The sequence below is a fragment of the Pleurodeles waltl genome, chromosome 11 (assembly GCF_031143425.1).
Source record: "Pleurodeles waltl isolate 20211129_DDA chromosome 11, aPleWal1.hap1.20221129, whole genome shotgun sequence".
In the NCBI taxonomy this organism is placed as follows: domain Eukaryota; kingdom Metazoa; phylum Chordata; class Amphibia; order Caudata; family Salamandridae; genus Pleurodeles; species Pleurodeles waltl.
Genome location: NC_090450.1, coordinates 36,614,579 through 36,627,593, shown reverse-complemented (window position 1 = coordinate 36,627,593; position 13,015 = coordinate 36,614,579). Strand labels below are relative to the sequence as shown.

The 13,015-nt window shown below is 50.9% G+C and overlaps 1 protein-coding gene across 3 annotated transcripts in view; it reads left to right on the top strand.

Moving 5' to 3' along the window:
- Nucleotides 1-13,015, top strand: part of ECE2 (endothelin converting enzyme 2) — a 275,238-nt gene that overhangs the window by 184,611 nt on the left and 77,612 nt on the right. For all 3 annotated transcript variants that reach the window (XM_069212964.1, XM_069212966.1, XM_069212965.1), the window contains exon 5: nt 10,623-10,747. In XM_069212964.1, coding sequence (XP_069069065.1) covers nt 10,623-10,747 — 125 coding nt within the window. The remainder of the gene's footprint in view (nt 1-10,622; nt 10,748-13,015) is intronic.

Genomic DNA, 13,015 nt, shown 5'->3' with positions numbered 1-13,015 from the left:
CAGTGAGACCTGGGAAGATCATTTGATCCACCTCGACAGAATCTTCTCGGCTTTAAGGAAGGCTGGACTAACGGCCAATCCCGCCAAGAGCCGACTAGTTTTTAACGAGATCTCCTACCTGGGATATCACATTGGTAAAGGCATACTACGTCCACAAATGAATAAAATCGAAGCCATCCTACACACTAAGGCTCCCACCACGAAGAAGGAGGTTCGTTCCTTTTTAGGATTAGTGGGGTACTACCGAAGGTTTATTCCTCACTACTCCAGTTTGGCGGCCCCCTTGACAGACCTATTAAAGAAAGGGCAACCAAACAACATCACGATCCTAAACCCGATCCAACTACGTAGTTACCGTACTTTACAAAGGTGTCTCACCACTCAACCGATTTTACGGTGCCCTGAGTTTGATAGTCCCTTTCATCTCCAAACAGATGCCTCCGACGTCGGAGTAGGTGCCGTCCTTTTTCAAAAAGACGAAGACGGAATTAGCCACCCCGTTGTCTTCATTAGTCGTAAGTTACTTCCCAGAGAACAAAGGTATCCCATTATAGAGCGGGAGTGTCTTGCCATTAAATGGGCGATCGAAAGCCTCCAATATTACCTCTTGGGACGGCCGTTCCTGTTATATACAGATCATGCACCCCTTACCTGGCTCTCAAGGTATAAGGATACCAATAATCGGATATTAAGATGGTTCATAGAACTCCAACCTTTCTCCTTCCAGGTTTGCCATCTCCCTGGTGACCTTATGGGTCAGGCTGACTATTTATCCCGGTTCCCGGGTCTTGCGGGGCTCGAACAGCCCCCCGCGTGTGAGGGGATGTGTAGCCGGGCGCCTCCGGACGCCGCGGCTTCGGGAGAGAAGACGACCGCCGACGGATACCCCGGGGGCATCCGAGGAACTCCTGACGTGATGACGTCTAACGTCATCCGTCAGGAAGAAATACGGAAAGAAGAAGACGGACAAGAGACGAGAAGAGGAGAAGAGAGAGACGCCGACATCACGAGGAGCACCTCCGGACACAGCAACCCCCTGCATCCGGAGGATAACCTTGCCGCGAGAGGAGGAGGACGCGCGAAGAACGGAACACCCAGGGCGCCTCCCGCCCCTGTAGAAGACAAGCCGGGAGACTGTCTACAAGCCGGCCGCGTCCCTGGAGGGGCGTGGCCCGACCAGGTACGAGCGTACCAAGGGTGGAATTGGGGTTACGGGTGTCTGACTGGGCGGAAGGACACCAAGGAGAGGGAGTTAAAGTCCTGCAAAGAGGGGGAGGTGGTATAAATGGGAACCCAGACCCTGCCTATAACTACAACCACGACCTAACCCAGAAACAGCAAGAAAAGCTAAGAGAAAAGGGGTCACCAAGAGGGCACTATAAGGAATTAGGAGACATAGCTTCACCTATCTCCCCCCCCCCCCACTACCTCGTCCCTCACTCCCTACTAATCATAAAGGAAACAGGAGATAAATTATATTCCCCACTTACCTGTGCCTTGTTTTTCTTTCTTCTTTATTTTGGGGAATCCGGTCCCACTGAGCCTCGGGGAAACAAGGTCTCCCTCCACATCGGAACACGCCATTCCCGGAACTCTCGACCCTGAAAGAAAAGGGATTCATATTGGTTTCTGGACTCTGACAACACCAAAAAGCTTTGTGACACGAGCTAGTGTCCCCTACGAGCAGATAGAAATAAAAGCACTAACCCCTTAAAACCCTGAGTCTGTCGCCTTCTTCCAATATCCTTTCGACTCGGGATAAAGGACCCGCTACAGTGTCTGACTGTGTGTGTGGATGTTGGCATGTATGTCGGGTGTGTGCGTGTGTGTGTTGGTGGTGCCTGCGTGCGTGTCGGGTGTGTGTGAGTTATGTGATGTTGGGGGTTGGGGTGGGGAGGGGGGCCCTGCCACCTTTGGGGGGTGGCAGGGGTGGTGGGGGGTGTAGGGGAGGGAGTCGGGGTGGGGGTGGGGGGAGACCCCTATCAGTGCCGGGGAAGGAATTCCCTGGCACTGATAGTGCATACCGCCATGGATTTCATGGCAGTTCAAACCGCTGGAAATCCACGGCGGTAAGCCGGGTCCAAATACCGCCGGCGGTATAGTGACTGCCGCCGGGCTGGAGACCCAGGTCTCCAGCCCGACGGTCGTCTCCGCCCTGGCGGGCGGAACGGAGAACCGGCAGATGACCATGGTGGTAACCGCCATGGTCATAATCCCACAAGGTAAGACCGCCAGCCTGTTGGCGGTCTTACCGCCGGTTTTCCGCCTTCCGCCAGGGTCGTAATGACCCCCAAAGTGTCTGTAGGAACGTGCCTCTTTTGATATGGTCACTCCCCCACTTGTTGCCTGGTTTCTGGTGTAATTTTCACTGAAAGTGCACTGGGTTCCTGCTTACCAGATCCCCAGTGCCAGATCTCTTTCCCCAAAACTGCACAGTGGTTTTCCCAATTGGCAAAATCTTTCGTACCCACTGTAAGATCCTAGTAAATGGTACCTCTGATACCTAGGGCCTGGGGTACTAAAGAGCCTGCAGCATCTGCCACAGCCAAATTGTGCCACCCTAAGCGACCCCTCACCAAGCACATGACAGGCTGCCGTTGCAGGCTGCCTGTCTTGGTACAGACAAAAGTAAAAACATGACATGGCACACAGCCTGTGTGCTATGTCTCCTAAACACTACAGGCAATATATGTAAGTCACTCCTCTAGCAGGCCTTACAGCCCTAAGGCAGCATGCATTATATTACATGTGAGGGCATATCTGCACAAGCAGATATGCCTCTGCTATGTCTTCGTCGATTCTCAGACTTTGTGCCTCATTACGAGTTTGGCGGTCCGTAGACTGCCATGGTAGCGGTCTGACTGCCACAACTCTGGCGGTCAGACTGCCGGATTATGAGTTTGGCGGTTGGACTGCCAAAAGACTCACAATGGTCCGCTGCACCTCCATAGTCAGTATGGCGGGAAGCACGGTGGTCCTGACAGCAGCGGCCAATGTTGGAGATCCTGGCATTGGGACCGCCACGGCCATTACGACCTGCAGAACTGGCGAGCTTTCAATGGAGACACCACCACCATGGAAAGCTTGGCTTCAAGGCAGGTAAGGGGCCCAAAACGGGGGACCGCAGGGAGTACGGCTCCATGTGGGGGGGGGTGAGAGTCCATGTGGGTCCCCCAAAAAGTTTAGGGTTAGGGGCGCACTGTGTCCCATGCATGGTGTGGTGTAGGGGCTTAGGCTGACAAACGTGCTGACAGGTAGGGAAGCATGGCCGGCAGTAGCTGCATTCTACTGCCTCCTGCCTCTGTCCACCAGTCGCTCCAGCCCTGTGGGAAACTCGTAATCTGGTGAGCCTAAGACCGCCATCCTGGTGCCGTTTGAAGGACCGTTGGCATGGCGGTCCAGTGGTCTGCCCGCCAGACTCGAAATGAGGCCCTGAGTAAGTGGCTAGGGAAGCCATTTTAAATGCATGTGTCTTGACACTGGTGACTACGGATCTCCTAGCTACATAATGGCTTTCTCTGAATATAGGGAAGTTTGGTGTCAAACATCTCAGATTAATAAACCCTCACTGATTCCAGTAAGGGATTTATTAATAACTGCACCCAGAGGGCACCTTAGAGGTGCCCCCCTTAAAACCTACCATCTACTAGTGTGTTGACTGACTGGTCCAGACCAGATCAGCCACCTTAGACACATTTCTGGCCCCCCAAGCTGAGAGCCACCACTCTCAAGAGCCGGAGACAAAAGCTTGCACGAAGGGGCTGTTAGCCCTTCTCCCAGGCAGGATGCACATTCCACGGCAGGAAGCTTCAAAGGCTAGTCACCTTTGTAATGTGATCAAGGTCTCTCCAGATGGCAAAGATGACTGACCCCCCTGACCTGACCCCACTTTTGGCGGCAAAACAGGCAGGAAAATTATGCAGATTAGGAGGTGTGCCCACTTCATTCCCGTCCCACCCCTAAGGTGGATGAGCTGAAGTGGACACCACTTTTTAAATTCCTCTATCTTAAATTGGAAGGAATTAGGCCTCTAGGGTTAGGGTTATGCTCACTTCCCATAGGAAGTGGTCATAGAAAGGGTTTAGTCACTCTAAAGGTGGTCAGCCCATTGGCTACCACCTGGCACTCCCTGTAACGCCCCTAAATTGAGTATTAAGGTGGCACTACTGAACCCTAGAACGCCGATCTTGAAGACCTACGCAGAAAAGGACACAGAGGAGTCGCACCTGCAGAAGAAGAAAAGAAGAAGCAGCTGACTTGGGACCAGCCTCACCAGCTTGCCTGCTGACCTAGAAAGACTCCGCCCAAAAAGACAACTCGTCCTGCAGCTGAGCCTCCAACAAACCCAGGGAGACTGTCTGCCTTCCATAAATACTCAGATCCCATTAGCAGCGGCTCTGTTCTGCAACAAAGTCTCAAGAAAGGACTCTTTAGCGTCCAGAGTAGCAAAGACCCGACACCTGAAGTGACATCTGCACCCAACGTCCAAGGCCCGAGGTGAAGCCAACCAACGCGGCCAGCCAGGTTCTCGAACTGTCTGGAGTCCGAGTCCACGCGGGTTTCTCCCCTCTTGGGCTCCCCCATGTTGCCTGCATCCTCTGCACCCTGGCCCCCTCTACCGCAGCCTTGTAGTTAGAGAAAACCAAACACCTACAACAACCCCTGCACTCATTGCGGCCGACTCAATCTAAGGTGGGTCATCAATGCCGATGGGTCATCAATCGATAAGTTCACCCTGGGTCCCCCCCCAGATTCCCTGATGACATCTGCATCCTCAACACACAGGACCCCCTGACTGCGAGGGCTCCCAACAGAGAAACCCGACGCCTAAGGACTACCCTGCATCCGTTACCAATGGGCCCTGGAGAAAAGGAGCAAAGGTGCACCTACAGTCCCGGGCACCCCATGCCTACAACCTACCTGTTTGCTGTCCCTGACTGGCCTCCTGGCCAGAGCCTGCAGCCTGTTTCCACAGGGCCAAAGTCCCATTGAAAACCATTGGGCTCCCGATGCCATGCTGCATCCCTGCACCCGGCTGCCCCTGTGCTGCCCGGAGTGACCTGCTGGTGTGGTTCTGATCAGTGCTCAGTACTTGAACTCTCTGAGATTGGCCTTGTAAGTCGTTGTTAACTGTGTGTGCTGAACATTGTTTTACTACATAGGCTAACATTGAAGAACTCTGAAATTGCACTGTGTCAATCTTTGAAACTAAAAAGTATTTATGCTTGACAATGTACTTACCTTATAATGAAGTTCTTGGGTTTAAAGTATATAAACAGAAGTATTATTTTTCTAAATTGGTCTTGGATTTGTTCTTTGAGTGTGTGTCTCATTTATTGCCTCTGTGAGTACAACAAATGCTCAGCACTACCCTCTAAAAAAAGCCTAACTGCTCGCCCATCCTACCACAAAATAGGACTCTGGACACTCTGCACGGTGTACTTTTTAGTGCTCCATATAGAGAGCCAGCTTCCTACACATGCCCAGTGACCTAGAGCAACGTGGTAAGGAGAGAGGTAGTTCTACAGCAGTATGCTCCCAGTGACGTGGAGGCATGTGGTAAGGAGAGGCGTGTAATCCTACAGCAGTGTGCTCCCATTGACGTGGAGGCATGTGGTAAGGAGAGGCGTGTAATCTTACAGCAGTGTGCTCCTGGTGACCTGGAGTCACGTGGTAAGGAGAGAGGTGTAATCCTACAGCAGTGTGCTCCTGGTGACCTGGAGACATGTGGTAAGGAGAGAGGTGTAATCCTACAGCAGTGTGCTCCCAGTGACGTGGAGGCATGTGGTAAGGAGAGGCGTGTAATCTTACAGCAGTGTGGTCCTGGTGACCTGGAGTCATGTGGTAAGGAGAGGCGTGTAATCTTACAGCAGTGTGCTCCTGGTGACCTGGAGTCACGTGGTAAGGAGAGAGGTGTAATCCTACAGCAGTGTGCTCCTGGTGACCTGGAGTCACGTGGTAAGGAGAGAGGTGTAATCTTACAGCAGTGTGTTCCTGGTGACCTGGAGTCACGTGGTAAGGAGAGAGGTGTAATCCTACAGCAGTGTGCTCCTGGTGACCTGGAGTCACGTGGTAAGGAGAGAGGTGTAATCCTACAGCAGTGTGCTCCTGGTGACCTGGAGACATGTGGTAAGGAGAGAGGTGTAATCCTACAGCAGTGTGCTCCTGGTGACCTGGAGACATGTGGTAAGGAGAGAAGTGTAATCTTACAGCAGTGTGCTCCTGGTGACCTGGAGTCATGTGGTAAAGAGAGAGGTGTACTTCCACAGGAGTGTGCTCCCAGTCACCAGGAAGCATGTGGTAAGGAGAAAGGTGTAATCCTACAGCAGTGTGCTCCTGGTGACCTGGAGACATGTGGTAAGGAGAGAGGTGTAATCCTACAGCAGTGTGCTCCTGGTGACCTGGAGACATGTGGTAAGGAGAGAAGTGTAATCTTACTGCAGTGTGCTCCTGGTGACCTGGAGTCATGTGGTAAGGAGAGAGGTGTACTTCCACAGGAGTGTGCTCCCAGTCACCAGGAATCATGTGGTAAGGAGAGGCGTGTAATCCTACAGCAGTGTGCTTCTGGTGATCTGGAGACATGTGGTAAGAAGAGAGGTGTACTTCCACAGGAGTGTGCTCCCAGTCACCAGGAAGCATGTGGTAAGGAGCAAGGTGTAATCTTACAGCAGTGTGCTTCTGGTGACCTGGAGACATGTGGTAAGGAGAGAGGTGTACTTCCACAGGAGTGTGCTCCCAGTCACCAGGAAACATGTGGTAAGGAGAGAGGTGTAATCTTACAGCAGTGTGGTCCTGGTGACCTGGAGTCATGTGGTAAGGACAGCGGTGTAATTTCACAGCAGTGTGGTCCTGGTGACCTGGAGTCACGTGGTAAGGAGAGATGTGTAATCCTACAGCAGTGTGCTCCTGGTGACCTGGAGTCACGTGGTAAGGAGAGAGGTGTAATCCTACAGCAGTGTGCTCCTGGTGACCTGGAGACATGTGGTAAGGAGAGAGGTGTAATCCTACAGCAGTGTGCTCCTGGTGACCTGGAGACATGTGGTAAGGAGAGAAGTGTAATCTTACAGCAGTGTGCTCCTGGTGACCTGGAGTCATGTGGTAAAGAGAGAGGTGTACTTCCACAGGAGTGTGCTCCCAGTCACCAGGAAGCATGTGGTAAGGAGAAAGGTGTAATCCTACAGCAGTGTGCTCCTGGTGACCTGGAGACATGTGGTAAGGAGAGAGGTGTAATCCTACAGCAGTGTGCTCCTGGTGACCTGGAGACATGTGGTAAGGAGAGAAGTGTAATCTTACTGCAGTGTGCTCCTGGTGACCTGGAGTCATGTGGTAAGGAGAGTGGTGTACTTCCACAGGAGTGTGCTCCCAGTCACCAGGAATCATGTGGTAAGGAGAGGCGTGTAATCCTACAGCAGTGTGCTTCTGGTGATCTGGAGACATGTGGTAAGAAGAGAGGTGTACTTCCACAGGAGTGTGCTCCCAGTCACCAGGAAGCATGTGGTAAGGAGCAAGGTGTAATCTTACAGCAGTGTGCTTCTGGTGACCTGGAGACATGTGGTAAGGAGAGAGGTGTACTTCCACAGGAGTGTGCTCCCAGTCACCAGGAAACATGTGGTAAGGAGAGAGGTGTAATCTTACAGCAGTGTGGTCCTGGTGACCTGGAGTCATGTGGTAAGGACAGCGGTGTAATTTCACAGCAGTGTGGTCCTGGTGACCTGGAGTCATGTGTTAAGGAGAGAGGTGTAATCTTACAGCAGTGTGCTCCTGGTGACCTGGAGTCATGTGGTAAGGACAGCGGTGTAATCCTACAGCAGTGTGCTCCCAGTGACGTGGAGACATGTGGTAAGGAGAGAGGTGTAATCTCAGCAGTGTGCTCCTGGTGACCTGGAGACATGTGGTAAGGAGAGAGGTGTAATCCTACAGCAGTGTGCTCCTGGTGACCTGGAGTCATGTGGTAAGGAGAGAGGTGTACTTCCACAGGAGTGTGCTCCCAGTCACCAGGAAGCATATGGTAAGGAGAGAGGTGTAATCTTACAGCAGTGTGCTCCTGGTGACCTGGAGTCACGTGGTAAGGAGAGATGTGTAATCCTACAGCAGTGTGCTCTTGGTGACCTGGAGTCATGTGGTAAGGAGAGAGGTGTAATCCTACAGCAGTGTGCTCCTGGTGACCTGGAGTCACGTGGTAAGGAGAGAGGTGTAATCCTACAGCAGTGTGCTCCTGGTGACCTGGAGACATGTGGTAAGGAGAGAGGTGTACTTCCACAGGAGTGTGCTCCCAGTGACCAGGAAGCATGTGGTAAGGAGAAAGGTGTAATCCTACAGCAGTGTGCTCCTGGTGATCTGGAGACATGTGGTAAGGAGAGAGGTGTAATCCTACAGCAGTGTGCTCCTGGTGACCTGGAGACGTGGTAAGGAGAGAAGTGTAATCTTACAGTAGTGTGCTCCTGGTGACCTGGAGTCATGTGGTAAGGAGAGAGGTGTACTTCCACAGGAGTGTGCTCCCAGTCACCAGGAATCATGTGGTAAGGAGAGGCGTGTAATCCTACAGCAGTGTGCTTCTGGTGATCTGGAGACATGTGGTAAGGAGAGAGGTGTACTTCCACAGGAGTGTGCTCCCAGTCACCAGGAAGCATGTGGTAAGGAGCAAGGTGTAATCTTACAGCAGTGTGCTTCTGGTGACCTGGAGACAAGTGGTAAGGAGAGAGGTGTACTTCCACAGGAGTGTGCTCCCAGTCACCAGGAAGCATGTGGTAAGGAGCAAGGTGTAATCTTACAGCAGTGTGGTCCTGGCGACCTGGAGTCATGTGGTAAGGACAACGGTGTAATCTCACAGCAGTGTGGTCTGGTGACCTGGAGTCATGTGGTAAGGAGAGAGGTGTAATCTTACAGCAGTGTGCTCCTGGTGACCTGGAGTCATGTGGTAAGGACAGCGGTGTAATCCTACAGCAGTGTGCTCCTGGTGACCTGGAGACATGTGGTAAGGAGAGAGGCGTAATCCTACAGCAGTGTGCTCCTGGTGACCTGGAGACATGTGGTAAGGAGAGAGGTGTAATCTTACAGCAGTGTGCTCCTGGTGACCTGGAGACATGTGGTAAGGAGAGAGGTGTACTTCCACAGGAGTGTGCTCCCAGTCACCAGGAAGCATGTGGTAAGGAGAAAGGTGTAATCCTACAGCAGTGTGCTCCTAGAGGTCGCTTAGCTGGACTGTTGCGGGTCAGGATTGAGGTGCACCGGCAGAGCCCTGTGGGGTTCAGTACTGTGATGACCAGAAGTGCTGCTGCGGAGGATTAAGGTGCAGTGACAGAGATACCTGTAGTACAACATCAGCCAATCAGTCTGGATTGGTCTGGACAGTTCACAGCTCTCTGTACTCCAGTAAGCAGTCCCTTGAGGCGCCGTCAGCCCAAACACAAGTGCTTTTCTGAGTTATGGAAAGAAATTCATCCATCTCTTCATTTTGTTTGTAGAGACGATTTTGATTTTGTTTAACCAAATTTCATTCCACGGGAAAAAATGTAAAACGTGGATTTCACTTCTTTAGCTTTTTGAAATTCTTTTTCATCCCTTCCTAACTAGATGGCCCCCGCCAAATGTTATGCCCTAGGCCCCCAAAAACGTCTGACAGCCCCGCTGAATAACGTTGTCTTCTTGTTTGACGGTTGCTGAATCTGGGTGGAATTGGTGTTTGATGGCTCCAGATTTTGTGTGTCATTGTCTGATGGCTGCCAAAAATAGGTGTTGCACTTATTTGAGAGCTGACAAGGTTGAGAGTTTTGTCTGTGGCCAGTTGAACGCGTGTGTATCTATTCTTGTTGGGCCTACGGGAACTGGTGTTGTTATTTTGCTTTCCAATGCAGTGAGGATGCCACGGGTCTATGGGCCAGATGTAGCAAAATCCGTTTTTGCGACTTGCAAATTGCGAGTCTGAACGACTCGCAATTTGCAAGTCGCAAAAACGGATGCAGAATGGTGTCTCAGACAACTTCTGCGACTCGCTATGGGGTCGCAAAGACCCACCTCATCAATATTCATGAGGTGGGTCGCATTTTGCGACCCCATAGCGAGTCCCTGCACTCACAGGGATGGTGGCCTGCTGAAGTCAGCAGACCTCCATGTCTGTGACTGCTTTTTAAATAAAGCAGTTTTTTTTTTCATTTTGCAGCCCATTTTCCTTAAAGGAAAACGAGTTGCAAAATGAAAAAAAATCCGAAACCATTTGGTTTAGTTTTTTTCAGAGCAGGCGGTGGTCCACAGGACATTCACAAAGGGGAAGGGGTCCCACCAGTGTGACAATGGTGGTAACTTCGACTTCGTTTGCGACCGCATTCGCGGACACAAAGCAACTCTGAATTGCGATGCGAGTCGCAAATAGGAAGGGAACACCCCTTCCTATTTGCGAGTCGCATTCCCAAATTGTGAGTCGGTACCGACTCGCAATTTGGGAATGAGCATCGCGTGAGGCCATTTGCATGGCGCAAACTGCATTTTTCGCAGTTTGCGCCATGCAAACGGCGTGCTACATCTGGCCCTATGTGACTCATTAGATTCATGTATTTTCTTAGAAGCTCTTGGATTTCTCAGGGTGTCCTCTTGTTAATTAACACATGCTCTGGGTTCCCCAACAGAAAATGCCACCTTCAACTCCAGCAGCGAGGCTGAGACAAAGACGAGGCGTTTCTACCTCTCCTGCCTGAAGGAGCCCAAGATTGAGGAACTGGGGGCCAAACCTCTAATCGAGCTGATTGACAAGGTCAGTGTGACCCCTGCTTCCAGAGATAGAAGCTAATTGACAAGGTCATTGTGACCCCTGCTTCCAGACACACAAGCTAATTGACAAGGTCATTGAGACCCCTGCTTCCAGAAACACGAGCATTGTTACCCTTGCTTCCAGACACACAAACAAATTGGCAAGGTCTTTGTGACCGCCTGCTAACAGAGATGCTAGCTAATTGACAAGGTCACTGTGATTCCTGCTTCCAGACACACAAGCTAATTGTTAAGGCCATTGTGACCCCTGCTTCCAGACACACAAGCGAATTGACAAGGTCATTCTGACCCCTGCTTCCAGACACACAAGCGAATTGACAAGGTCATTCTGACCCCTGCTAACAGTGATGCTAGCTAATTGACAAGGTCACTGTGACCCCTGCTTCCAGACACACAAGCTAATTGACAAGGCCATTGTGAACCCTTCTTCCAGAAACACAAACTAATTGACAAGGTCATTGCGACCCCTGTTTCCAGGCGCACAAACTAATTGACAAGGTCATTGTGACCCTTTACTCACAGAGATGCAAGCTAATTGACAACGTCCTATTGACCCATGTTTCCACTCACAAAAGCTTATTGACAAGGTCATTGTGACCCCTCCTTCCAGACACACAAGCTAATTGACAAGGTCAATGTGACCCCTGTTCCCGGGCACACAAGCTGATTGACAAGCTCACTGTCACCACTGTTCTCAGGCATAGGAGCGTATTGACAATGTCACTGTAACCCCGTGCTCCCAGGCACAGGAGTGTATTGGCAGTCTCAGTGTGACCCCTGCTCCCAGGCACAGGAGTGTATTGGCAGTCTCAGTGTGACCCCTGCTCCCAGGCACAGGAGTGCATTGGCAGTGTAGTGTGACCCCTGCTCAGACACAGGAGTGCATTGGCAGTGTCAGTGTGACCCCCTGCTCCCAGGCACAGGAGTGTATTAGCAGTGTAGTGTGACCACTGCTCAGGCACAGGAGTGTATTGGCAGTGTCAGTGTGACCCCTGCTCCCAGGCACAGGAGTGCATTGGCAGTCTCAGTGTGACCCCTGCTCCCAGGCACAGGAGTGTATTGGCAGTCTCAGTGTGACCCCTGCTCCCAGGCACAGGAGTGCATTGGCAGTGTAGTGTGACCACTGCTCCAAGGCGCACAGCACCAGATGCTTTCTGAGAACTGACATGGAGAGGTTATTTGTGTCTATGCATTTACCTTGCAGCATGTACTATGATTCCAGGGTTTAGTGCTTTTGACTGAGGTGCCCTTTCACCTCCACCCTGGCCTCTACCATGCTCTGCTACTTCTCTGAGACCACACACCTGAGCATCCAGTACACTTCACTTACGACCCGATTCACCCAAGTTTGTCCAGTGATGTGATCCACAAACAACAGTTCACCTCAATCATGACCAGGGGAATGGCTTGCTCATCATTTACACCCACCACAGGTCATCAGTAGATCTCTACCTACCCTCAGCTCCACAACAGTAGGAAACTCAAGTACTCCAGGGGCACATATAGTTGTGTCAGTACATATTAAGGCCCATAGACAGCTCTGCCTTTTCTCCTCAGGCGTGATTTACGAACACTCTGCTATTCCAATGTGAAGATTCTTAGCAGAGCGTTACTCAATGCTTAATTTGTGCTTTAGTTTACCGGCGCTTGGCATCCGCACTTATTTCATAACACCGGCACATCTTTATGAATGTCCACCACATGGTGGCCATGTCAGTCTATTTAAAAAAAAAAAGCATGTCAGCAAAGTGTTTGAAAATTCAATATAAAATTACGATAACTAGCGCTACCAGAGTGCTCAGGAAATTCTTACAGCATTGAGTCACCCAGTATAGCTGTCCAGTTTGTAGGACTATAATGGTAAGCAGGTGTGGTTAGTGCTGTTATTTTGCATCCATATCTGGGATTATAGGTGATACAAACTGCAGTGGCCGCCTAAAAATATTCTTGGCTCTGGCACTTAATATTTTACAAATTAAGGTCTGGCAGTATTAATACTAGTTAATCCTCGCATGCCTACATTCTGTGATTCATGTTCTAACAGAGCAACTTAACCAAGCCCAGATAACCTGCTATTACATTAATGAGACCCAGACCCAGTTTCTATCCTGTTGCCATCTGTGTTGTTCCAGGTCTGTAATTCACACACAAACACAAAGCATTCCTTGTTATTACAGTTCTAAGACCCAATGGCAATGCTGCCACAGCTCCTAGGGTTCTGACCTGCAGGTCCTGGGATATTTTATTATTG